We start from the raw sequence: 27,537 nt of genomic DNA on the forward strand, positions 1-27,537 counted from the left end.
TAGAAGCGGTTGTCCTGGAAAAACGACTTCTACAACTGATCGTGTAATAAAAAAGATTTCAGTAGAACACCCATGGAAGCGTAAAGTAACAATTAAAAATTAACTAAAAAAAACTATAACGTAAAGGTTGTTCCTTTTACTATTAAACTACTCTTAATAGAGCATGGGTTACATGGTCGACGCCCATTAAAAAAATATACATATTTCAGCAAAGAATAAGGTATCCCAATTAGCATTCGCGATTCGTGACAAGTTGTGGACAAGTTCCGATTGCTCAAAAACTTTATGGAGTGACGAAAACAAGTTTAATTTAATGTCGTCGGATGGTATCAAGTATGTGCGTCGTCTAAATAACAAAAGACACGTTGTGCGATACCAGGTACCCACCCAGTCTAGCCTGGTGGCATTGGTGGCCCTAACGTAATGGCTTGGCGATATTTTTCTCGCCATGGAGTCGGGCCTCTCGTACGAATTGATGGGATAATGGATCGATATGTATATGAAAATTTACTCTACACACAAATGATACCATATACAAAAGAAAATATGCCACTTCGCTGGGTTTTTCAGCATGATAACGACCTCAAACACAAATCCGGTCATGTAAAGGCTTCTTTAATGTAAAAAAATCTAGGTTTTTGAGTGGCCTAGTCAAGGTACTGATCTTAATGCTATAGAGCTTTCATAGAAAGCGTTGGATCGTCCAGTGTGAGGTGCAGAAATAATTCAAACAATGGGGTTTTTTCCAAGGTCTTCAGTCAGAATGGGCGAACATACTATATGATCATATACAGAAGTTAGGGGACTCTATGCCGTCTCGATTTACTGCTGTGAGGAAAGCGAGAGGATATGCCATTAAATATTAATGAAATGTTTTTTTTTTAACCGTCTTGCCAGTTCAGCAAAAACATTTCATTAAAGTGTCAAAATACTTTTGATCTACCTGTAGCGCAAATTATCAGTTTTAATTCAAAGTCTGTTGTTTAGTTTTAGTAATCTAAGTAGAAACGTAACAAATGAAGGGTGAATAAAATATAATCATAACGTAATGATTAAATATATACCCTATTCATAAACATATTGAAAGAAGTTCGTTTGTCAAAATACTTTTGATCGCTACTGTACATAATGCTCAATTTAGACAATGTATACCCCAATTAACGAACACTTAAAATACAACAATGTTTACTTATCTTATTTGAGGTATTTGTTCCAGTGAGATAGTCTGGCAGCGCGGTGGTATGGATTTGAGCCCCAGCGGTGGGCGCGCTCTCTCGGGGATGGGAGGCGAGCTATTGCTGTGGCCGGCAGAACCCGCAGATGCAGGTGTTTACTCTTGTCGGGTCACAGCACCTTCGGGGCAGTACGCGCAGAAAGATATACAGATTTTTGTAAGAAGTAAGTTAACTAGTAGTTCGCCCCGAACTGTGAACTCGCCGTTCGCCAAAAAGATCAATTGAATGCAGTGCTACTTAGTCCGAGATGGGCATTTCGTAATTGATTCCTGATTCCACGATTACTGGAAATTACTTTGTAATCTGATTACCGATTCCCAGATTACTTTGTTATATAACAATACCGAATTACCTACTAAGTACAATTCCATTTGAGGAATCAGGAATCAATTTTCGAATACTACAATTACTAGTAATTGGAATCAATGTAGATTCTTCATTACAGGAATATATTACTTGACTCCTTTCAGATTACATTTCGTACTACTATCAAAAGTACAATTCGATAGTAGATATAGATGTTGTTGACTTACTAGGATGCATCTACCTATACCTTATTTGAAACAGGTGTGTAGATTTCGAAAATGATGATCATGACCAATAAAACGACATCCATGACGACTTTTATGACATACTGCATGGCCGTCATTTTGGATTCTAAAATGATCATCATTTTCGAAATCAGGGCCCCCTAAAACCTACAAAGTGACATCCATGACGACTTTTATGACATAGTGCATGGCCGCCATCTTGGATTCCAAAATAGTCATCATTTTCGAAATCTGCGCCCCCTAAAACCTATAAAACGATATCCATGACGACTTTTATGACATAGTGCATGGCCGCCATCTTGGATTCCAAAATAATCATCATTTTCGAAATCTGCGCCCCCCGAAACCTATAAAACGACATCCGTATGACATAGTGCATGGCCGCCATTTCGGAATCCAAAATGGTCATCATTTTCGAAATCTGTGCCCCCTAAAACCTATAAAACGACACCCATGACGACTTTTATGACATAGTGCATGGCCGCCATTTTGCAATCCAGAATGGTCATCATTTTCGAAATCTGCGCCCCCCAAAACCTGTAAAACGACATCCATGACGACTTTTATGACATAGTGCATGGCCGCCATTTTGGAATCCAAAATGGTCATCATTTTCGAAATCTGTGCCCCCTAAAACCTATAAAACGACACCCATGACGACTTTTATGACATAGTGCATGGCCGCCATGTTGGATTCCAAAATGGTCATCATTTTCGAAATCCGCGCCCCCTAAAACCTATAAAACAACATATATGACGACTTTTATAACATAATGCATGGCCGCCATTTTGGAATCCGAAATGGTCATCATTTTCGAAATCTGTGCCCCCCTAAAACCTATAAAACGACACCCATGACGACTTTTATGACATAGTGTTTGGCCGCCATTTTGGATTCCAAAATGGTCATCATTTTCGAAATCGGGGCCCCCTAAAACCTATAAAACGACATCCATGACAACTTTTATGACATAGTGCATGGCCGCCATGTTGGATTTCAAAATAATCATCATCATCGAAATCTGCGCCCCCCAAAACCTAAAAAACGACATCCGTGACGATTTTTTTGACATAGTGCATGGCCGCCATCTTCATCTATATTTTGTTGCACACTTACCTTGGCCGCAGACGTTCGGAATTTTCATTCAGTTTCCGTACGGAATGACAGGTAGGAACGGGACGTCGCTCTACAAATGTCATTCCGTTCGGAAAATGGGGTTGGCCGGTCGAAGTATTTTGAAGATGGCGCCAGCATAGCTTGTCAATCCCTAGAATTGTGTCAATTTTTTGTTTGTAATGAATATTTATGTCCTGGATGCCAGTCATTTAAGCCAAATCTCATAGACAAAGAGGCAAGCTATGATGGCGCCATCTATGCAAACCTTTGACAGTTGCCAACCCCATTTCGAACGTCTGTGGCCTTGTGGCGAGGCTAAAGTCGACAATGGATTGAAAACGTGTGCGAATATAGTTGTCAAATCAAATTTGTCAGTAAATAAGAACAAAAAAACTATACTCGTCCTTTTCTTTCGGGTGCTAGTACTGGTGTAAGACAAAGATAGTATCATTCTCTCTGTCTGTGTTTGAAACGAGACAGTCCTTTGACAAACTATAATTGTAAGCTCTGTGGAGCCTTTAACTGATTCACCATAGAGATTAAAATAAACTGTATCTGTGGTAAGCCGTATTATTTCTTGAGCCCCCTCCAGACTCGTGCGCGAATCGCGGCGCGAAGCCGCGAACGCGAGTGTGGTGTCGATTTTCGCAGACAGCGAAATCGACTCCACACTCGCGTTCGCGGCTTCGCCCGCGATTCACGCGCATAGTCTGGAGGGGGCTTTGTATCTATGGAGTGTAGAACCTCTACCTTCCATAGTTTCTTGCCAAATGTCAAATACCTATACTATGTTTATTTTTATCTTGCTAATTATTCCAAAATGGTAAATTTAAAGACGATATTATAAAAGTGCAAGGCGAGCGCTTTCATTTGATACCAAACTCGACCATACTTTCTTACAAAAAAGATGACCAGAAATGCATGACCCCTCACAAATAGCTTTTTAGCATTTTAAGCTCTTCTAGCTTAATAACCTCTTGATAAAGCCTGCTCATAATTTAATGACTAAAATTTACTGCCCTCAACTACACGTTTACCCAATTTCATTTAAATTAGGACAAATTTACTTAAGTTCTTGAGTATCAAACTATCTTCTGACAGTTCAGCTTAAAAACATCGAAATGCCGGGACGTGCCGCTAGCCGGCCGCGTGTCCAAAGTCGAATGTAAAAACTTCGCTTCGCTTCGCTCGCTCGTTCGAAAAAAGCCAAATCGAGCTTTCCATTACGTCAGAATAGACTAAACGTACGTCAGTTATCTGAAACAAGACCGAAGTCATCCCATAAGTGTTCCGTGAACAAAGTTTTGTACGGAACACTAAAAAGAATCTTTATTTTCAGATCCTCCGAAGATTTCGGGATTCACATTTCCTCCCGACCTCGTAGAAGGTAGCTCAATTCAAGTGCTATGTGGCATTACGTCTGGTGATAAACCGGTATACTTCTCGTGGTTGAAAGATGGACAGCATATCCCTTCAAATCTTCAGGTCAGCAAATCATGTGTCGATTATGTACACACGTGTTTGGATGCCGTATAAATTTGATGAATGTGAAATAAAGAACGTATAAAAAATATTTCCATCTTTATCAATGCAATTTTACGTTCCAGGTGCAAGAAAAGTCACTTGATGAGTTCAGCTTCCTAATCTTCTCACACGTGACTTCAAAACACAGCGGCGAATATACATGTGTCGCTACCAACTCGGCTGCAGAGGTGAACCACACTGCGAGACTTGCTGTCAAAGGTTTGTATTGTTAATTTCATGCAAATCCTCCTAGATATGTATATTTAGAAAACAATCGACATTAATAAAAGCTGCATTTTTTTCATATTACTTCTTTGTTTTTACAGTGGCGCCGTCTTGGGTGTACGAGCCACAAGATGTTTCCGCTCTTCTTGGCACTCAAATATTGGCGCACTGCGCTACTAAGGGCTACCCAGAACCTAGAATCACTTGGCTCAAAGGTCATGGTAAGATGTTGTTTTAATAACTTAAACCTGCATACCTATAATTTTAATAGTGTATAGAGTCAGACCGTAAAAAGTCTGCAGCGATTTTGATAGCCCACGCAGTGCAAGTGTCATTTTAAACGTCAAACTTCTATGAAATTATGACGTATAAATAACACTTGCGCTGCGTGGGCTATCAAATCCGCTGCAGACTTTTATTGGTGCGACTATAGGTACGCAAGTTATTCTTCAACTTGTCGGTATCTTTTATCAGGTTCTGGTGTAAATGACTTCAGGCAGGTATCGAACTTGGATCTGCAGTTCTCAATCCTGTCAAACGGTTCGTTGTCAATATCTCCAGCGGCGCATCATCACGAGGGGCAATACATGTGCCGAGCTGAAAACGGCATCGGTAGAGGACTATCCAAGATCATCACTGTCTCTGTCAACGGTAATATTACCATAAATATCGCTTTTATTTAACGCATATTGAATTCGAAAGTTCTGCTGCTTTACTTCGAAAATTTGTTAATAAACATGACAGGCTCTTAAGTATAATCTTCTGTGTAACATAGTCTAGTTTACTTTTACTTATGTCTGTTTTTGTGGCTTTCACTTTTATAAAATCTGTGATATACCAACTATGATCCTGGCCCCAATTTCACATCGGTGACAGGTGCGGCGAATTGTAAAATCACTGTTGCTGACGTCACAGGCATCCATGGGCTACGATTACCACTTACCATCGGGCGGGCCGTATTCCTGTTTGCCACCATCATTGTATTATTTAAAAAAACTTTATTATATCGGAAAAAAACAGATATTTCTCCTGCGAAGTTTCTGACAATTGTCAAAGATTTAGAAGAATTGTAGGTAATTCTTGACAGGTAATGAGTTATATGTCGGAATTTCGTGACAATTGTAGTGTTTCTTGTGACAATTGTCATAAACTTAGCAAGAGAAATATCTGTTTTTTTCCGATATCATAAAGTTTTTTTTAATAATACAATGATAGTGGCAAACAGGAATACGGCCCGCCCGATGGTAAGCGGTAACCGTAGCCCATGGATGCCTGTGACGTCAGCAACAGTGATTTTACAATTCGTCGCACCTGTCACGTTGGTGAAACAGGGGCCTGGTCCTGGTGTTGACTGGTTACCTCATAATGGTGTATGCTGTACATCTACAGAGCCAGCACACTTCGAGTTTTCATCAAGAAACATGACAGTCAAGCGCACGGGGCAAGCAACACTGGTGTGCGAAGCGCGAGGCGATCCACCGCTCGCGTTACAGTGGACACACAATATGAAACGTGTGGACTTGACCACATACAGGTAATAGGTGTGCGCTCATGTGTGTGTAATGCAATACTTCTTCTTCTTCTTCGTTACACTCTTGACAGAGTGGTCGTGGCCATTATGTAGACTTTTGACGACTCGTTTAACGACACGTGGCCATTCCTCCCGTAGAGCTGCTTTCCGCGAGCATTCGCTTACTGTGGCCGACACACTGGCTTTGATTTGGTCGGTCCATCTCATTGGCGATGTTCCTCTAGCCCTGTCACCTCCCACTCTTCCTGTAATGCAATACAGCTAGTAATTTACTTTACTAGTAATTTGAAAACCGCATTTTTGTTTCAGAGTGTCTGTCTCCGAGAAGCGCTCAGACAGTGGTGTGAGTTCTCAACTGAACATCGCTCACGCCGAACGACATGATTCTGGAGTGTACCGCTGTCGCGCTGAAAACGCTTACGGGAGAGATGAACTGCTCATCTACCTAGCAGTGCAAGGTACAAACAACTACGTAATGATAAATTCTTTAATGAAGTCTCATAAACTGTTTAATCATTTGATTCTGAATGGAGGCAAAGACCGCCAAATATTATCGAGTCTTGATTTTTGGTGAAAATGCACACGTAAGTAGCATGCGAAATGATCAGAAACAAAATTGTTGATATACTCGTAGTAAGGCATTGAATTAGGGACATATTTTATCCCTTATTGTAATGTAACATTTTCTACTATTTTTTTTCCTATTATTTTTGTATTTTATTTCACTAGCTTTTCGGTGAAGGAAAACATCGTGAGGAAACTTGCATACCTACATCCGCGAAGAAATTCAAAGGTGTTTGTGAAGTCCCCAACCCGCATTGGATCAGTGTGGGGACTAAAACCTAAACCCTCTCGTGCTTGAGAGGAGGTCTGTGCCCAGCAGTGGGACCTATATAGGCAATTTTTTTTGTAGGTAAATTATTATTATTATAACATTTTCTATAGAATTCCCGGAAGCTCCCCGGGGGCTATTCGTGGCGCGTTCCGACACACGTGGCGCTACTATCGCCTGGCGACGAGGGTACGACGGCAACGCGCGGGTCCGAGTATACCGCCTGCAATACAGGGTCGTCGGTGACCGGCACAGACCCGACAGTAATGACTGGACCGATGCGCCTACCAGAGAGGTGCCGGCAGACAGAGTTTACGAAAAGTAAGTTTCATCACATAAAGTTCTTCGATGCTAACAAGCAAATGTTTTGATAAATTAATTATTGTTTTAGACAAGAAACTTCAGACCCAAACGCAGAAACTACGTTGGAGTACCGTGTGGAAGGCCTTCGACCTGCAACTGCGTATGCGTTACGACTCGCTGCGGTAAACGCTATCGGTGATAGTGATTACTCTGAGTCAGTTATAGTGCAGACTAAAGAAGAAGCTCCGTCAGAACCACCTCATAATGTCAACGTCCAAGCTACGGCCCCAGGAGAGCTACTAATAAAATGGGAGGTATGTTCAACTGTTGGACACTTTCCTTCTTCTTCATCTTATAATTTAACAACCTAATTCCCAATACCTAGTTAGACTAATCCAATGACCGCAGAAATGTACCTACATGCAACCGGGGATTACCTATGCAAATTTTTATACTTTTCCCTCTTAGGGCCAGTTGCACCAACCACATTTGACAGACTGATCAACGTGAGCCGGCGCGCCCCGGCGCTTTACTATGAAACTTTCAATACAAAAAATAATTTGAACAGTTTGGTGCAACCGACCCTTATCCACTACTACTACACTACTACTACCAATACTTACTAGTTACCAATCTTTGTTACCCCAGGCACCACCTCAGGACTCATGGAACGGTCAGCTCCTGGGCTACGTAGTAACGTGGCGCGAGGCGGGGGCTAGCGACAACGCGACGCGGGCGCTGACTGCTTCGGGCTGGGGCGCCACGAGCGCCACGCTGGCTCCGCTGCGGACGCACGCGCATTATGATGTACGCGTCAGGGCATTTAATGCTGTAGGCGCGGGGCCGGCGAGCGCGCCGCTCACAGCTACTACATTGGAAGGAGGTAAGAGTGAAAAAAAAACCTCCAGCCTTGTTATGCCCACTACTACATCATAGTTCTGTAACAATTATTGCACCTTCTTCAAACCATCATCGACACAACTGGAAGGTTGTTTATGTTTACCTGAACGTGTTAAGTTCGTTGCAACTGAAAATAATTTTATAACATATGTGATTAACGGTTTTTCACCCATAGTGCCCGAGGCAGCGCCGCAGCGTGTGCGATGCGAGGCTCTGTCCGCGCAGTCCCTGCGCGTATGGTGGGAGCCCCCTCCACCCGCACTCCGGGGAGGAGTGCTGCTCGGCTATGAAGTCGTATACGAGGTTAGAAAAAAGTCTTTGGATCACTCTCTTACTGAGTAAATAATTGTTTCAAATTGTAATCTCACCTGACAATTTTGTTATAGGCAGTAGACGACCCATCAGGACAAGTAGAGACGCGGCGGGCAGGTGGTACCGAAGCTGTACTGCAGTCGCTACGCCGCGCCGCCAACTACTCGCTCGTACTTCGAGCTCGCACCGCCGCCGGGCCCGGTCCGCCTTCATCGCCGATCACTTGCACCACGCATGAAGACAGTATGTTCACAGTAATCGTATCAGGGAAAATGGAGATTTGGAAGGCAAGAGGATATCAAGCAGTTTTTACCTGTGCTGCGAGCCACCGGACTTGACTCATCCTCTTCAATTGTCACTAGGCATATAGTTAATGCTTTTTAAATTTTTGTATTAATATACTTAATAAAATATAAAACATTACAACAATTAACATGTTCTCGGTTTTCCTAGTCAACAGATTATGACAAAAAACATTGTTGTGCAGTAAAAAAATGTTTATTCAGAAGGTTAAGCAAACCGCAGCTAAGACATGGGATTTTGTTCAACATAAGTATTAATTAGATAATTACCAGTTCCAGGTGCACCAGCAGACATCAAAGCATTGGCAAACTCAGAGAGCACGATCATTGTCAGCTGGCTGCCGCCTGCGCAGCGGAACGGCCGAATCAAGCACTACACCGTCTACAGCAGGCCGCAGCGGTAGGTCAGAGGATTAAATCGATAGAATTCTGTTACCAAGGTGTTTGCAAATTTGAAGAGCTTGAATTTTATCGAGCTTCCTGCCATCTTGGTACGCAGTGGAACGGCCGGGCAAAAAATCAACAAGACATACGATTTAAACGTTCTGACTGAACGGAGGACTGAACTCCACCGAGGAGTTTTGGCCGAAGTGTGTCTTGTTTCGGTGGTTCCGCGGTTGGCTCCCCGAGTCCCTAAGACAGCGGGGTGGCGATATCATAAATACACGAGTTTGATTGCTTCATAATGGTTGATTGCAGGGTCAGCCCGCATAACCATCTCATGGTGATTCACAAAGACGAGGAAGAGGAGTTTTTCGCCGAAATACGTGGACTGCAAGAACACACGCTGTACGAGTTCTGGGTGACCGCCGCCACTGCTTCTGGAGAGGGAGAGATGAGCGCCATCGTCGCCAGAAAACCTACACCAAGAGGTGGGCAATCAGCAGTTTAACCTGATGAAGATGAATACATTTCTTCTTCTTTGTATCACTTTTTGTACTAGCCGCACTTCATTGCACTTTCCAGCTCCAGCAAAGATCCTCTCGTTCGGCCGTCGCATCGTGACAGCGGAAGGGTCACGCGTTCGACTACGGTGTGCTGCTGCAGGCTCACCAACGCCGTTGCGCGTCTGGTCACGGGCGCGGCCAGCGCCACCTCTCGCTATAGATCCCAGGATCGTTGTTAAGGACCAAATCATCATTATACAGAGTAAGTTCTACTGCTTTTTATTGTTTTTTCGGCGCCTTTGATTTGTTAGAGTACAGCGATTTTCAAATCTCAACATGACTTCTTAAATATTTATCTTAAACGAGTTTGCCACGACTTATGCTCTAGTTTCCTAGGATAGCCGTGCCGTCATATATAGCGGCCGTCTCCATACAAATACTACGACATCCATATTTAGCCGTATTATTTAGTATGGAGACGGCCGCTATATGACGGCACCGCTATCCTAGGAAAACCGATCTTTACAGTGCATTTTACGTCTGCAATACCTAATAGGGGATGATTGGTTGACTACATACCAAAATTTCTAGTTTATTTTTGACCAATTTATTTTTTTGCTAATAAGTATTCATCCAACTATTATTTCAGAACTGGACCGCAGCCTGGCTGACAACTACACGTGTACAGTGAGCAACCCCTGGGGCGAGGAGCGGGTGACGTGGGAGGTTCGAGCGTTGAGCCCTGTACCTCGCCCATCGATCAGGCTGGCCGGTGCCGCGCCAGCGCGATTGTCATTGGCTTGGGATGCACCTCCTAGTCCAGTGCATAGTAAGTAATAGCTCATTACAAAATACATAAAAGTGTATCGATGAGCAATTAGGCGCGGTAGATACCCGTACCATAAGTAACGAGAGTTCGGAGCGTTGAGTCTTATACTTAAATCCGGCTAGAAGGTTAAACCCGCTAACTTTAGCTCGGGAAAGAGCTTCTCCTCTTCCTCCTAGTTGTTATAATTTATCGTTAGGCAAATGTACATTATGTGAAAATTTACCGGCAAACATCATAACTTAAAAGCTCTTCTTAAGTAGTCGGAAGCATCGCTTGTGGGAGATTTGAAATCCATAGACAATCTTCCTCTACTCTTTCCTTTCCACTTACTCCTGTGGAAATGAATTACCTGTTGCCCCAAACAACAGAAGCGGCGCATTTAAACTGGCATTAACGTTTCACAGGCTACACGCTGGAGTGGACGCGCACGAACGAAGCCGGCTGGGCCGTAACGCGACTGCCGGGCGAAGTGCGCACGTACACGCTTGAGCGGCTGGCGTGCGGCGCCGCCTACCGGGTGCGACTGCGCGCGCATAACGCCGCCGGGCCCAGCGAGCCTAGCGACGAGCTCGTCGTCTCCACCAAGGGAGGACGTAAGTATTCACGCTTCTCCTCTCCTGTGTGAACGAAGCCAGCCGGGCCGTGACCCGGCTGCCGGGCGAAGTGCGCACGTACACGCTTGAGCGGCTGGCGTGCGGCGCCGCCTACCGGGTGCGACTGCGCGCGCATAACGCCGCCGGGCCCAGCGAGCCTAGCGACGAGCTCGTCGTGTCCACCAAGGGGGACGTGAGTATTCGCGCTTCAACTCCTGTGTGAACGAAGCCAGCTGAGCCTCACACACACAAACTCAGCGACAAGCTCATGTCAACTAACGGCATGGCCACGACATTCAACGACTTGCGACGGCGGCAGCGATAACCATAGGTTGGAACGAGACACAGCGATCCCACCTATGGTTGTCGCTGCCGCCGTCGCGAGTCGCGTAATGTCGAGGCCGAGCCGTAAGGCACTAAGTAAGGGTGGACCTACCTCCGAATGAAAATTTTGTACTTCGGACAATTTTTGAAGAGTGGTTCAACAATCTCGCCAAATTATATCATTTGCTGGTTGTCTTTTCAACGGTCTACCGGGTGACGCGAATATTTTATGCAACGTGCTTTATTATATTTAGTAGATTCTACTGGGTATAATGTAGCTATCTACAGGCTACAATTTATAGATGTGAAGACTATCCTTTACAGCATTTAAAATTACCTATTACTCTTTCCAGTTTCAAAAGCGGCAGCAGAAAAGGATCTCATCACCACCAACAGCACCTGCGTCCGGCTCAACCTCCTAACATGGGACAGCAACGGTTGCCCGCTGAGCCAACTCCAAGTTTCTATACGCGGTTTCGACGAGTCAGCGTGGCGGGCGGGCGCCGCCGCCCCCGCTGAACCGCTGGTGTGGTGCGACCTGAATCCCGCCACGTGGTATCATCTGAAAGTGGTGGCTACCAGTTCCGCTGGGACTACAGTTGGGACGTATTATTTTTCTACGCTTACTGAGGAGGGAGGTGAGTGCTGATATAATTTTCAATGATTTCAAATATCAAGATAAGATTGAGGTAAAAGAAAGCGTCATAAAACTTACCTACTTATAGGTACCAGTCTACATAAGCTCTTCTTGTCGATATGTGTGTTGATTCTTTTTAAAACTTCGACTGCATCTATATTTGCAGCCTGTAACTAATAACTATACAGTATACCTAGTAATCACTTTCATAATAAATTGCAGAGCGCATCCCGGCTCCAGCACACTTCCCACCAGGCAGCGGCGGCGGCGAACACACCACGTTAGTCATGGCTGGCACGGGTTGTGCTCTGCTCACCGCGCTGTTGTTGCTGGCTGTACTGGCGTGGAGGCGAAGGTTAGTAGCGTATCCCAGTACCTGAGCACTTCCCGATGGGCATCGGCGACAGCGAACACACAACCTTAATTAGCCGGCCCGGGCTATGCTTTGTTCACCGCGCTGTTCTTTCTGGCTGTACTCGCGTGGAAAGAAGGGGCAGAATTACAGCGTATTTTAAGAAAATATGGTACGAACCGTATTCTGCCTTGCGATGCCTAACTAGGTGTGTTTAATTAATAAGCTCCTATAGCGTTAGTTTGATACCCACGGTGGAGTACCGCAGTAGTGAAGAACCAGGTAGGAGGTAGTCTTAAAGTTGTTTAGTGCCTGACAGTTAAGTTACGTCATCAAAATCGAACATGACAAAAACTGCACAGAAGTCTCACTTGGTACGTCGGCATGCAATTTAAACATTATATTTTGGTTGCAGCGAACCAGCGTCCTGTTTACGCAAAGGCTACGAGCCAGGTGGAGCGGAGGACAAAGCTATAGAACCTCGAGACAACCGCCGAAACTGCCAGCAAGTATACACCTCGTCGCCCGGCAAGCAGCCGCCACCATCCAAAGAACAGCAAGGTATTATTCGACTCCTTTGTTAGATAAGTATTCATAATTTTATGACAGTTCGATAGCCATTTGTCTGACCGATCTGTCATTTTACCTTAAAATACCTACGGTAAAAACCATATAGAGGCCTCAGAAAAAAAATCTACATCTTTACTCTAATTTCCGTGTAACCTTTCTACTTTCCTAGATAAGTAGGTGTATGTACAGCGGCGTTCAAAAGTACATGGATAGATGTCGACCGTAATGCATAATATTACGGTTGAAGCATCTCCATGCACTTTTGAACGCCAGTGTACCTACCTACATCACGTAGTGATTTAATTCTCTTTTCTCAAAAATGGACGGCAAAGTAGACTTTGCCGTTTAAAAAATAGGTCGCGAAGCGCGTAGTTTATGGTCGGTCAAAAATTAAAAAGTTAAAAACATTGCAGTCTCGATTTTGGGACTGCAATGTTGCATACAAATTCCATTATTTGTCGAGTTCCAAACTTTTTAAAAGTTGAGATGGCCATATCAAATGAAGGCACAGGCCCATTAAACAGCCAAACAGATGATTAGTACCGCGACTATTTAGTTGTCTCAAATAGGTTGGCGTATTTTCGGCAGAAAAATACACTTCTATTTTTTTATTAAAAAAATAAAAAGGCGGCAAGGGCTTTTTTCTGTGAAAATATATACGTAACAACGTTGCTTTTGTAAAATATTTCTATGATATTTATATTTCTTGCACCATTTTTGAGAAAAGCACTATATATGACTCGGCTGGAAGGCTACTTGCTGGCTTCGGATTCAATTAAACGGACTCCCAAGGTCGTCCGTTTAAAACGAATCCTCAGCCTGCAAGTAGCTACTTCCGAGCCTCGACAATAATGTACTATTGCCTACATCCCAAAGTTGACACAGTCGCCTCGCACGGTTACAGAAATGTACGAGATCAGCCCATACGCAACGTTCAGCATGTCGGGAGGCGCGACGGGGGCGGCGCGCGGCGGCGCGGCGACGGGCGCCACGCTGCGCACCTTCGGCCGCGCCGAGCCCGCGCCGCTCGCCGCCGCGCCGCCGCCGACCAAGCAGCGCTCGCTCACCAACGCGGGTGGGTTAACTATTCTAACTATATGGTTCGTTTTTTTAGCATTAGAAAGAACTCCACAGAAGCAAGCTTTCAGTTTTTATTAGGCTCTTTAATTGTTAATAATTATTGAATTGTCTAATGTAGCATGGTCAATGCATATACAGTGGAACCTGGATAATTGCAATCTCAAGGGACCGGCCAGTTTTTGTCAATTAACCAGGTTTTTCATTTAAGCAGGTCGTGTCAATTAACGAGGTCCGAAAAATCGTTGTGTCAATTATAGAGGTTTTCATTAATAGAGGTTGCGTTCTGACAAATTTCTTTTATGGAGGTGCAGTGCAAATAACCCTTTAAAGTAGAATTACACGCTTACGTTCTGGGTTTCTGGTATATATGTATATTGCTTCTGTCTATACTTGCACTTTTACACTACTTACATTAATTACTACTTTATTTTCTTATCGTTTGGATTTAAAAAAAATCCCTTGAATTGTAGAAGAAAGTTTTATTAGAACGTAAAAAGCATACTTTGTTTTTTATTGATCAAAACTATTTCACCTACTACAGGCTATGATAGATACCCAATAAATAAATTGAATTCTGGATGGAGATATAAATAAAATGATCATTGCTATTAAAATATTGTTTCTGCTGTCTACAACTACATTATTTCAATTACAGAGGTAATAAGTAAGACTCGTTTCAATAATAGAGGTAAAAACAAGAGCAAAAATAACGGATTTTTTTTAGCACAGTGTCAATTATAGAGGTCTTAAGTTGCGTTGTGGTCAATTACAGAGGCAAAATTACGAAAAGCACTAAAAATCTAAATTGCAATTATAGAGGTTCCAAAATTTCAATTATAGAGGCCTTTTGGTCTCAAGGGACCGGGACCGGACTTTTGGTTGCAATTATTGAGGTTTTCCATTTATCCAGGTGCCAATTAACCAGGTTTCACTGTAATTTAAGTACTTCAAATTAGTACCGCTAAAAGTGCCGGATTTGGAACCACAAGCTTACTTCTGCGAAGTTCTTTCTAATGACATTAAAGACATGGTTTTCTACTTTTCTAGATATCTCGCGCCAAAAAAATAACCAAACCTCTCTCTGCATCCATTTAGGTTATGTACTAATACCATAGACTAGGAATCCTCTAGTCGAAGCTTAGAGCAATTATTTCATGAAACCGATGATGCCAAAAATACTGGGATGCGAGGGACGAGGTGAGCGAGTCCCGTGCCGTAATTGGTCCGTTCAAAGACACGGACGTCACACAAAGACACTTTGACCCGAAAATGGAGCATAACTACCCTATATTTGTGGCAGAGGGGGTATTAGGGCTACTATGCCCAGTCTGGAGGATGTCTTGTCTGTGACTAATACCTACACGTCAAGATGTACTATGTCTATAACTTTACTAAAGTAACACCTACCATCAGTATATCTATAAGATTTATTTTCGTTTCTAGACGAATACACACTATCACGAGCCATGACGCTGCTGGTGCGGCGTTCAGAATCGGACTCCGATTCGAGCGGTTCGCCCTGCGCCGAGTGTACATCTGGCTCGTACCGCATACCACAAACTACGCCAAAAGGTAGGTTTTATTACTACATTTTATTACGATAGGTATGAGCTACTTATCATAATATATTACTTATCTTATTATATTAACTATCTATCATAATGATTCAGTTGAAGCATTTTTGTATTAATAACAAGATGACTCAATAACAGTCCACCAATAGATGTTCAATGAATTTTATGCCATGAAGTGAATGCCAGAAACGCATACCTACATTTATATTCAAAACATTTGTGGGCAATTTATAAGATTATGAACTCAAAGTAGAAAAGTAAAACTGATCACTTTAAGAGGTACATTAGACCATGCCATAATAGGGGCCACTTGCACCATCCTGCTAACCCGGGGTTAACCAGTAAAACCTGGAGTTACCATGGTTACCAGTACAAGTTGACACTGGGTTAACGGTTTAACCAGTTAACCCCGAGTTAGTGGGATGGTGCAAGTCATGTATTCTTTATTTATTTTGTATGTTCCTATAACCCTCGCTTCGACGACCGGTCTGGCCTAGTGGGTAGTGACCCTGCCTGCGAAGCCGATGGTCCTGGGTTCGAATCCCAGTAAGGGCATTTATTTGTATGATGATACAGATATTTGTTCCTGAGTCATGGGTGTTTTCTATGTATTCAAGTATTTGTAGGTATATTATATATATCGTTGTCTGAGTACCCACAACACAAGCCTTCTTGAGCTTACTGTGGGACTTAGTCAATCTGTGTAAGAATGTCCTATAATATTTATTATTATTATTATTTGTATCTCCTTCGATATCACGGGCCTATAATCCCGGTTATTATTATTATTATTATTAAAACCAAATAATGTATACGTTCTCAAAACAGTAGAACGTCTATATTTCAGTAGCAGAGGAGGTGTTCCGCGCCGTGACGGACTCGTCGGCGGAGTCGGCGTCGACGGGCGACGCGCGCTCGCTGTCGGCGCGGGCGCACGACAAGGCGCGCCGCCGCCCGCGGCGACATCACGCGCCGCAAGCTACCAGGTGTGTAAGGGTCTCCCCAGATATATCGGCGCGCATTCGGCAAAAGACGATAGGAAAAAGCTTTAGTCTGCGCAATAAGAGCGAAAATGTTGTCGTTCGGCTCGGCTCGCATCGGCCGGCGCCAGCCGACGCGTCGACAGCTTTTTCGCTCTTATTGCGCAGACATAAAGCTTTTTCCTATCGGCTTGATTGATCAGGGGAGACCCTAAGGGCCCGTACGCACCATTACTAGACCACCAACTTACAGTTATAAAATTGCGACAGGCAAGTGAATGTGCTCTGACAGTAGGTATAAAAAGGACTCGTCGTACACACATCTACATCTAGTCTATTTTAAAGCATTAAGTCAGCTCGTTGAACTTATTTTGAGTTGAACTTTAATGAAATATAAGTATGTGTATAGGTACCATTAAATATTTATTCTATGAACCCAACTATTTAGCTACAAATTACGTATATAATCAAATTATCAACTTAAGTATTAAAAACGGTATTCTGTACCTTTTGAGTTTGTAAGCCTTGTAATAAAACCCTTAGTCAAATCAGATCACTGCATCCACGACATCTAGCGCCTATTTCTGACACAGAGCACGCCGAGACTTTGGCCTACGGTAACGGCCTGGCCACGACATTGGTCTAAGGCGATCGGCGGCAGCGACCGGCGGTAAGTCGCAAAAACAATAACCCGGCGACGCATAATGCATGCCACGAGCCTTGTCGCCGAGCGGCAACGCGCGCGGCGTGCACCGGGCGACCGGCGGCGGCGGCGAGCGGGGAGCGGCGCGACTCGAACATTTGTATCGGGCAGCGCGGGCGATGCCACGACTTTAGAGCGGCGCGACCGGCCTAGTAGGCGCGACGGAGCGAGCGGGGCGATGCGGAACAAAACATTTTGTTTTTTTTTCGAGCGACATGGAGACGGAAGGGTTTATTATTGAAATTTTAAATGTACTTTCGCGTATTTAAGTATGTTGTGACGTCTCCACACTTATTCTTGTGTAAGTACTCGTTTTTTTGGGTGCTTTATATATACAATATATAAAATACTAAACTAGATGTAAATAAATTTGTCGTCCTGTATTTAGCCCATGCACCCATTGACAAACAATGAAATATATTCTAGGCACTTTTGAACAAGAAAACATGATTTTAAATACGTCTACGTCCCAGCCGCTCCTAGTCGCTGCCGCCGGTACTGAAAGTACGTGGCATGCCTGGCGGTCGCTCGCGTTTTCCGCCCCGCCCGCCGCCCCGCCTATCGCCTTAGACCAATGTCGTGGCCAGGCCGTAATACGGATACGGATTATACGTGTTGCGAGGGAAAACTCACCCATACCTGCACCCCTCTTGTGTCTGCACCCAAGTGTTTCCACAACCCTCGCAGTTCCTACCGTAAACGCTAGATGGCGTTGACATTAAAAACAATTTATTTCTGTTTTCAGGTATCAACAACGCCAAGAGCAAGAAAGGAGAGATTTTACGATACACGTTTAACATAAATGACAATAAAGACTGCTGTAAGCAAAAATAATCAGAATTATTAGAATGTTACCTAGATAGATATAAAGATAAGTCTTAATAAGGACTGTAAATATTTCTATGAGTTTTGTAAATTTTATTACAAAAATCAAGGCCTATTTGGAATTAAAAATTAAGTCGGGACTCAAACTATCATCGATATAATGGAAATAACAACAAAATTGTTCGAAAATTGTTTTGTTACATAGTTTTTAAGTACCTGTTTAAAATACAATAAGAAAGATTTTTGAATAAAAATTACTTACCTACTATTCAAATACAGTGTAATATAAAGGAAACGTCTAAAAGTCGCATGTTGGTAGAACAGTAAGGCGCCGTGTAAAGTCATGTACATAGAGTTTATCTAAGGATGGTATTCCATATTAATATCTTGGTCCAAAATCATTGCGTCTCACTCTCTCATTAAGCAAAATGCGAGACAAAATACACATTGGACAGGTGGAACCACCCACATACAGTCAGCAGCAGAAATTGCTAAGCGGTCGAGGTGTTCAAAATTACCTTGACGCGCTCTTATTCTCTTAACAATAAAGTCACGTCAAGATCATTTTGAACACTTCGCCCGCTTAGCAACTATTGCTGCTGACTGTACCACCCTAAGTTAAATCTGCATTGGTCTGTATACTGTCAATGACATCAATGTTGGTGGTAATGTTTTGCAGCAGGCATAACTTTTAGACGGACTCTGAAGTGATTTAAAATAACTTTTTTATGAAGAATTATTATTCCTTTTTAATGATGAAAAAGATAAGTAATGATGAAAATTAAAATACAATAAAATTAAGGAACTGTGTGAATTTCTAAAGATGGCCATGGATGTAAGGTATTACCTACCTAAATGAAAAAGACAATATCTCTTTGGTAAGTAATATAAATATATTTTCAGGCTTTGTAAGTTTTATGAAACAAATCCGACCATCAATTTTGTAGTGTATACCAACATACCTACTAAAATACATATCGTAACCACATTACAAAAATCTGGCATTTGTAAATCGTAACATTTTAATAATATCTTCGTAAAGAAGTGACGCACAGTTATTTCAATTACTGCCATAGATACTTATATTTTTTAATTTTATTGATGCCAAATTCGTAGCATCTAAACCACTTCTCAGACTGCCAAAATATAACAATTAAATCGTAATTATAATTTTATGAGTATGATTTGACTGATACTTATTAGTTAGGAGTCAAACGAGAACTTTTATCATTCAACAGTCACTGCCTAGATGTTTAGTTATACAAATGTAAATATAAACTAAGAGAAATGAAAAGGCAATCAATAAATAATGAAGTTGATTATACATGTTGTTTCATTAGCCACCTTTTGAGACCCAGATTTCGAGACTTGCATATTTTGAGACCCGGTAAACCAGAAAGGAGATTTTGAGACTTGCATACCTATTTTGAGACCCGGTAAACCAGAGCAAACCAGGCAAACCAGGAATAAGATAGTCTATGGTAAAAATAATAATATGCTAAAAATATGTAAAACTTATTCGATTCAAAAGTTTATTGAAAATGGTTGTAGGATTACTGCCGAATTACCCTACCTAGTCCACTTGCCTTAAATTCCAATAGTAGATAGGTAGACTGCGAGGCAGAGAGTACAGTTCGCGCCGCCCTTCTTCGGTACACCAGGCATATATTGATGTAATATACTCTGTCAAGCAATTTCCGTCAGTAGAAAAGAGCGACTAATTTAAAACATGTAGGCGCGAAGGGTTATCGGCCCAGAGGAAATTTGAATTTTGCGCCTTTCTACTGGCAAACTTCGACTGGCTATATCTAAGGGCTGATTTAGACGACGCGCGAACACGCATACGATTTTAGTTACATTGCGGACTGTTGGTTACGTCCAATTCAACCAACCGATCAAATACCGCAATGTAATGAATCGTCTAAATGAGCCCTAATACGCGCAGAAAACTAGCAGACATACTGGTCAGTAAGAGCACGAAGTAGCCTCGCTCGTCGAACGGCAGCAGCCTCACGCTGTATCTCATCACAGTTATTGGCGTTGAGCTCGAGCGCCCCAATGGCGGTGATGGCGCGTGCCCGCCGCCCAGCCTCGCCGCGCCGCGCGTGCGTTGCTATGGCGACTTCGAGTAGCGTGTTGTCCCATAGGCAGCCGTAGTAAGCGTCCATCGAATCAGCCGCGTTGGCTATCTGCAATTATTGCCAACAAAAGTGACTACTCAAAGTGGTTACAGATAGGTATCTGAACATGATGGATATAGTTTAGGGAAAAACCATAAAATATTCGTAATAATCCCGGTCTGGCGACAGGGCGCTGTGCGTCTCGCTAAACCGTCCTCATCGAAAGCACGAGTAGGTAACGAGGTGCAAGAAGCAGGTGTGTGTAGCATCAGCCGCAAGTGCATGGCGACTTTATCAATGAATTCATTCATAATTTCTCTATACAATTTCGCATCTCACTTTACCTTCTTAGTGAGACACTTGAACGCGCTCGTGTAGTCCGGCTCTCCAGGCAGCTGGCACAGCGCGGCGGCCTGGGTCGGCGCGGCCAGCGGCTGGCTACAGCGCGCTGCCCGTCTCACTAAACCGTCCATGTCGGAAGCACGAGTAACGAGGGGCAAGAAGCTGAGGTATGTGTACCTTCTCGGTGAGACACTTGAACGCGCACGTGTAGTCACTCTCCCCAAGCAGCTGGCACAGCGCGGCGGCCTGGGTCGGCGCGGCCAGCGCCTGGCAACAGCGCGCTACCCGTCTCACTAAACCGTCCTCGTCGGGCGCACGAGATGCGAAGTGTTGAGAGCCAACGGAAAGCGCGCATAGGTAGTGACGGAGTGCGGCTGCGTGCCGACCCGATGCCATCTCCGCGTCGCCGTACAATCGCAACCTGTTGCCGTTAATAATTGTTAATGGATTTTGACTATGATTATGATTTATGTTAAATAGTTGGATCGCATTTTTGTGGTAATATGTGACGTTAACTATGAAAAGGGATATTGTCGATGGCGCTTACGCCATTAATAACGATGCTCCGATATAAATACAATGCTGCGCGACGCTGTGCGGCGTAAGCGCCATCGACAATTACATAGATAATGACCCATATACTTAGTGTTTGAAAGCACGGAAAACATCGCTTAGTAAATGAAAGCAACAAAAGAATTTCTACTGCTTAATTAGGTACAGTAAATAATTAGGTTAAGTAAATATACAGGTTGCAGATGTCACTCAATTTATTTCTCATTGAAATGTTGTAGGTAGGAGGTAGAGAAATCACAGACCAATTGGTCTGTGAAATAGTGGTGGTTAGTGGATGAAATTTCATTTAGTATAAAATTGCGAATGACCAACTTACCAAGAAGTATTATAGGGGTACAACTTCAAACTCCTCTCCAGAAGCTCAATCAGCGACTCCAAAACATCCCCGGGTTTATAACTATTAATATTTGCAATATTATTCGGCCAGAGCTCTGTGTATTCCACAACAAGTTCCATGGAAGGGTCGTCGACAAGAACATTATATAATTTGGCGAGAAGCGATAGAACTACGCTGATTGCGAGAGGATCTCTTAAACCCTGGAAGACCAAGTGGTACAGGCTGAGATTCTGGATACAGTGGTCCGTATAGTTTGGAAAGTGGCGATGGCTTGTGTGTGTGAAACGCTTCTGGTAGCCGATTGAGTTGTTGAATGTATTCAGAACTGAAAAAGATGAAAATGTACTTTATTATTGTAGTATTATCAGATTTAAGTAACATTGTAAGTGCTGAAATAAATTTAAATATTTTTAGTACCTACCTACATTTAAATATAAATAAATAAAAAATAAATAAATATAAATGATTACATTTTCAAATCGGTGCATTGACTACTTCAACCGTGATTTTCGATTCTGTGTACATCTTATGGCTCCTCTACACGATGGGCTAACGCCACTCCAAGGGACCAAGGGACATAGGCATGCCGTATAATGAGATAGCAATATCACTTGATCCCTCTAACGCATAAATGCGTCCTTTGGAGTGCCCGGCGTTGGCCCATCGTGTAGAGGAGCCATTAGCGTCATTGGCATATGTCCAGGGAGTAATGACACAGTTACGGAGTGAAGTTGTGTGTATTTTATTTCAAAAACTTATTTCATTGGCTAACGATTTTGTTAAGAAAACTGACCGTGATCCCACAGCCATCGCGGCAATCTACGCATGCCCTTGCCGCTCTGCAGCTCAGCACACGCAGCGCACAGCGCGGCGGCCACCCCGGCGGCCACCCCGGTGGCCACCCCGGCGGCCACACCGGCAGCCACACCGGTGGCCACCCCGGCGGCCACACCGGCGGCGTCTGCGGCCGCGTCAGCACCCGCACCTGCGCCTGCATTCGCGCCCAGCTCCCATTCACACATGTTCAAAAGACCCAGCCACGCTGCTAGCACCACCTGCGATACAATTTCAGTTTAAGAATCTTGTTCGCTCAAGAAGATAGGGTAGTGAGCCACCTAAGGGCGCACCAGAGAGTGGATCAACACGAGTTAAAAATTGCCTACTCCAGAGCATACAGTCGCTGTGGCCAAAATCGGTCAGGAGAACATCATCATCGCTCAAAGTGGTAAATACTTTTGTAAGTTTTACCTAAGTCCAATAAGCGCAGCGTAGATTTAGGTAATTAGGGTTAGCTATAGATATATAGATGTAGGTACTAGGTAATACAGTTCAATGACACACCTATATTGCGAAATGCAGTCTGTAGTTTCTTCAATCGCAATACTGTAATTAATTGATAAACAACAAGACCAATTGCGGGTTAACTCACACAGCTAATTAATGTGGAGACACAGCTAATGTATGTCACTTTATACAGATGTTGTTCGATAGTACGAGGGCAATGTCGCTCCGGAAACATTTGATGTTAGTTATACTCTGCCAAGTCCAGTTTTAAAATTTGTGAAGATTAAAATGTTTGTCGAACCTGTGAGCGCAGAGCGTCCGCATCGCTATCGGCAGCGGCGATGGCCGCCTTGCACTTTTTGGTCAGCACCGTGGCGTTAAGCCGATGGTGCGGCCATTCCGACAGCAACAGGTTAACCTGCAGCAGCAGCATCTCCCAGGCTAGCGCACGGCACAGCCCGAAGAGGACAGGATCGTTGTCATCCGCCAGTTGGTTACGCGCCTCGCATTCCACTTCTGACAAGAGCGAGAGAGCAGAACGTGCGCCACCTGCATCCAATCGCGCCCGCGCCGCTCCAGACATTACCGCGCAAAAATCCTGCAGGAACCCTCGCGGCAGTGCCGCTAGCGCCACTCCCAGCTTCCCAATTGGCTTACAATAGGAGATATGCTTCCATAGCGGTATTGAGGGCAACATAGTCGCCAGTTTTACCAAGCAGATTCGCACGTCTTCGGTGCTGGATGCTTCCACGAGCCGCTTCTTCAGCCGCCCTATATCCAACTCAGGCGCATTGTATTCGAAATCAGTCGTATCCCAACTGTTCGTGAGCAACTCGCAAGGTATATCCATATTTTTGTCCTCGCTATTGATCTGATCTATTATTATAGCTTTCAAATGCTCCGCGCAAATAAGCTTCTTTCGGATTTCCGAAGCACGATCGCCTACATGCTTCTCTAAATACTCATCTATTCCATCTATCGGCAATCTACATTGAAACGAAGTGGCTAAATGTAGAAAAAAGATCCTTAACTTATTCCAGTCATCTTCTGATAAATTTGACACCAAAACCGGAGCTAATGCCCAAAAGAGTATATCGAAAAATTTTACACCTACGGTGTTAAATTTATTTAGAAAATCTGGGAAAGTGGAAGGCAATCCACCTTCAAGAGCATACCTAACTGCGTTTAAAGCTGACACGCGGATCATCAAGTCTTTGGGTACTGATACAGGGCTCGTCGAAGCAGCGGCTTGTATATCATGCTCTATAACTTGTCTATGTATCATTGGTATATCTCTAGATAAATTGTCAGCTTGGAAAATAGCAATTATGCCTTTATAATCATTTGTTACTGATTCTTGCAGTCTTTGTAACAAAGACTTATCCTCATCCAACAAATCTTGACCCATATTGAGAGCTCTTATATATCCCAAAATGTCATCTTCAGACACACTTGCATAGTTCAAGTTTCCCCATGGTACTTTATCATACTGCCCATGGCCATATCCCTTACTCTTTACTTCATATTCAAGCAGTTTCTGGTTTTTCCTGCAGCCCAAGATGTGTTTCTTAGCTTTCTCATGATGTCCATAGAAAAAGTAATTGTAACTGAGATCAAAATGAATTTGCATTAAAAGTTCATACTGGCTAACATAAACACTGCCGGCATCCCAATTATGCACCATGTTATGCATATCTTCAGTTATATGCGTGAAAGTGTCTATAACTGGGATTCTTATTTGTAATGGTTCATTACCTTTTCCATGAGAATCATAATATGCGATAACTTTCTCTAAATATTTTATGCTTTGAATGCAGTCATTTTCATTCATTTTCAAAATTTTCTCCTTGTTTAAATTCATTGGGGGATATCCTTTTTCCAATGTTATACTGGGGCTGAAAAGAGAGAATATTATTATATTTTTATAAAATATACGATGGTATAATTTATTTATTACAATACAATTCAATCTCGACTTACGGGAGCTTTGCAAACTTTTCTTTGAAGGCAGCTTTTGCTGGATACCTTAAGATCCATCGATGATATAAAGTCAATGCAAACTGCAAATGTGGCTTCTGTATCATAATTATAGAGATCTCCTAAAATAATTTACATGTATATTATAACAAACTTGTATTGAAATAAAGGCCATTTTGCAATCATACATCAGTACATCAGCATCACATTAAATCATATGAAAAGAAATCTGCAATACTAACTATATATAGTCCAACTAAACTCGATATATTTTGAATAGTCTAGCACATTTTTGACATAGGAATGTAGAATAATGTCTTGTTATGAAATAAACAAATGTTATCACTACTATGCAATTCACTCCGACAGTAGAGCAGTCTTAATGGCCCTAAAAAGCCATATAATCACATCCAAACTTATACACGAATGCCACGAACGACTAATGGAGGTATGTCAGAACAATAAGATCACCTTACAATGGATCAAAGGACACAGTGGATCCCGAGGCAACGACGCCGCGGACGAGCTCGCCAGACAAGGATCGGGTGCGGGGGCTATTGGCCCGGAACCGATCCTCCCGATACCGTTTAGTAAGGTACGCTCAATGCTGCTGGCACGTACAGGGAAACTACACACAGAACACTGGCTGAACCAAGCTGGATGCAGACAGGCCAAGCAAGCCATGCCTAGCATGAACGGTAAGCTCACAAGGACGCTCCTTCAACTAGGAAAGGTTCGTCTGAGTATGGTAACCAGTGTCATAACAGGTCATGGACTTTTTAACAAACATCTTTTTATAACAGGTGTCACAGACAGTCCCCTATGCCGTGGGTGCATGGAGAAAGAAGAAACAGCCTCTCACGTGGTGCTGGAGTGCAGCGGATTGGCCCCATACAGGGCAAAACATCTCGGATCCCCGAGAGACCTCCCCGAGGTCCTACTCAACATCAAAGGTTTGATAGGATTCCTCGAGGAGCTGGGCTGGCAAGACTAGCCCACCCCCTATCACGCAAAATAGGCGCAAGACGTCGAGTTGCGGAAAATCGCCCGTACTACAATACAATACAATACAATGCAATACACGATAGCCCGCCTACTTCTGGCCAAGCGTCCCTAAACTAGATCCCATCTATTGATGGTGAGTGATAACATTAAGAGTAAATATGAATTTCGAAAATACCTGAGGGGGAACAGAGAATGCACCATCTGCTGCCATAAAAACAAGGTCCTGCAGTAGTTGCTGTTGTATAAAAGGTGTTAGTTTAGCTTCAAAAGTATCTGAAAAATATTAATTAATAATGAATTATATATTATGAGCGATTACCTGCAGAAATAAGGACGGAAACATCTGATACAACATTCAAGCGTCGATTGAGAAACTTTTTACTGGACAACCCATTATATTCAATAAGTGAATTTTTTGACATAACTGTATAATTTATATTCGCATACCTATTCTTGACATTGTCTTTGTTTATTATTGTTATTATTTGACGATCCTTCTCAGGTGAAAGTTTTCATATTATGTATTATTAATGAAATTAATTAATTTGGACTATTTTGCTATTATTTAAATTTATTTCTGACGATCACAATATAGATTCTTATAAATTGACATTAATGTAATTTGTACTGTAATCATATGTTGTGAAATAAATAAATCTAATCTAATCTAATCTATAAAACTTGAGATGACCAGTATAAAACTGCACATTAAATTTATGATACTCTCTAGCTTATCTTAGTTATCATGTACTAGTTATGATCAATGCTGGCACGTACAGGGAAACTACACACAGAACACTGGCTAAACCAGACTGGATGCAGGCAGGCCAAACATGCCTGACATCAACGGAAAGCTCACAGGGCACTCCTTCAACTAGGAAAGCTCCGACTGAGTATGGTAACCAGCGTCATAATAGGTCATGGACTATTTAACAAACATTAATAAAATTACACATTTATTATTAAAATTCTTACCTAAATTCCAATTCAAAGAGGATGCAACTTTGAGAGCTAGTATTTTAAGGGCAAGCTGCTTTCTTGAGATTTTTGGTTGGCAAGAGCAATGCAAAGATTGCAACGGTGACATGGACACATGCTCACAAGTGGCTGGACCGAGTGGACCGTCCCGAATGTCATTGCTTACATCCACTGACAGGAATTCCACTATCAAGTCAGTAGCAGAGGGCTCTGAAAATTACTAATGATTAAAATCTGAACATTTACTCATAGTCAAACCAGACAGACCACATTAAACCACAGAACTAGATAGCGTTAACGTTAGATAGGTATGTTCTTAAGCAGGCATGAAAATTAAGTTCAGTTACCTGGGTTAGAGTATTGTAAATGCTCTTCTAAAAGTTTTTCGTCCAACAAAAACTCGAAAAATCGTATCTTGTCTTGTGAAATGGGCACAGAACCCGGCCGTAATAAATCCACAACCATATTGACAGATTACATCAATTTCAGTTACCAGTGCAGTTTATTTATAATTAAAACATAAGTACTATGTTTTTTCTTATTAGAAACTGTAATAATATAAATTACTGAATAATAAACAAAGCTGACGACAAACCGGCATACTATTCTGCAAGTCTGTGCTGTCACTGTCACAGCTGTCAAACAGAATCTGACATTGACAACTCACATCTGTTCAGAAACTAGTATAAAAAAAAACAAGAATCTTGTAACATAGACTTAATAATATATAAAGAC

General features: G+C 42.7%; 2 protein-coding genes across 3 annotated transcripts in view; one reads left to right on the forward strand and one right to left on the reverse strand.

The window, feature by feature from the left end:
- Positions 1 to 18,524, forward strand: part of LOC134680274 (cell adhesion molecule Dscam2-like) — a 45,749-nt gene extending 27,225 nt beyond the window's left edge. Inside the window, exons 8-31 of one of the 2 annotated variants that reach the window (XM_063539369.1) lie at positions 1,217 to 1,398; positions 4,243 to 4,388; positions 4,511 to 4,646; positions 4,754 to 4,873; positions 5,127 to 5,303; positions 6,042 to 6,186; positions 6,493 to 6,641; positions 7,129 to 7,336; positions 7,407 to 7,632; positions 7,967 to 8,201; positions 8,394 to 8,521; positions 8,605 to 8,773; positions 9,106 to 9,232; positions 9,532 to 9,704; positions 9,799 to 9,981; positions 10,369 to 10,548; positions 10,953 to 11,141; positions 11,819 to 12,103; positions 12,325 to 12,457; positions 12,870 to 13,015; positions 13,929 to 14,099; positions 15,548 to 15,676; positions 16,529 to 16,664; positions 18,107 to 18,524. In XM_063539369.1, coding sequence (XP_063395439.1) covers positions 1,217 to 1,398; positions 4,243 to 4,388; positions 4,511 to 4,646; positions 4,754 to 4,873; positions 5,127 to 5,303; positions 6,042 to 6,186; positions 6,493 to 6,641; positions 7,129 to 7,336; positions 7,407 to 7,632; positions 7,967 to 8,201; positions 8,394 to 8,521; positions 8,605 to 8,773; positions 9,106 to 9,232; positions 9,532 to 9,704; positions 9,799 to 9,981; positions 10,369 to 10,548; positions 10,953 to 11,141; positions 11,819 to 12,103; positions 12,325 to 12,457; positions 12,870 to 13,015; positions 13,929 to 14,099; positions 15,548 to 15,676; positions 16,529 to 16,664; positions 18,107 to 18,158 — 3,925 coding nt within the window. In that variant the 3' untranslated portion in view covers positions 18,159 to 18,524. Of the gene's footprint in view, positions 1 to 1,216; positions 1,399 to 4,242; positions 4,389 to 4,510; positions 4,647 to 4,753; positions 4,874 to 5,126; positions 5,304 to 6,041; positions 6,187 to 6,492; positions 6,642 to 7,128; positions 7,337 to 7,406; positions 7,633 to 7,966; positions 8,202 to 8,393; positions 8,522 to 8,604; positions 8,774 to 9,105; positions 9,233 to 9,531; positions 9,705 to 9,798; positions 9,982 to 10,368; positions 10,549 to 10,952; positions 11,142 to 11,818; positions 12,104 to 12,324; positions 12,458 to 12,869; positions 13,016 to 13,928; positions 14,100 to 15,547; positions 15,677 to 16,525; positions 16,665 to 18,106 lie in introns of both variants that reach the window. The other variant, XM_063539370.1, reaches the window with a different exon arrangement.
- Positions 18,525 to 20,099: 1,575 nt separating this feature from the next.
- On the reverse strand, positions 20,100 to 27,329 carry LOC134680304 (integrator complex subunit 8-like). The gene is made up of 10 exons (XM_063539413.1): positions 27,150 to 27,329; positions 26,800 to 27,012; positions 26,000 to 26,097; positions 24,823 to 24,941; positions 23,144 to 24,737; positions 22,567 to 22,613; positions 22,352 to 22,470; positions 21,538 to 21,883; positions 20,826 to 21,069; positions 20,100 to 20,375 (listed from the first exon to the last, which is right to left on the reverse strand). The coding sequence occupies exons 1-10, from the start codon at positions 27,265 to 27,267 to the stop codon at positions 20,136 to 20,138; spliced, it is 3,138 nt and encodes a 1,045-aa protein (XP_063395483.1). The 5' UTR covers positions 27,268 to 27,329; the 3' UTR covers positions 20,100 to 20,135.
- Positions 27,330 to 27,537: the final 208 nt, after the last annotated feature.

This window comes from Cydia fagiglandana, chromosome 3, assembly GCF_963556715.1.
Source record: "Cydia fagiglandana chromosome 3, ilCydFagi1.1, whole genome shotgun sequence".
NCBI classification, from domain to species: Eukaryota; Metazoa; Arthropoda; class Insecta; order Lepidoptera; family Tortricidae; genus Cydia; species Cydia fagiglandana.

Coding starts and splice junctions, on each gene's coding strand:
- LOC134680304 (XM_063539413.1), bottom strand. CDS start 27,267: ATGGTTGTGGATTTATTACGGCCGGGTTCTGTGCCCATTTCACAAGAC. Junction 24,942..25,999: donor CATTCTCTGTTCCCCCTCAG/GTATTTTCGAAA, acceptor AAATTATTTTAG/GAGATCTCTATAATTATGAT. Junction 20,376..20,825: donor TCAAGTGTCTCACCGAGAAG/GTACACATACCT, acceptor CAATAATTGCAG/ATAGCCAACGCGGCTGATTC.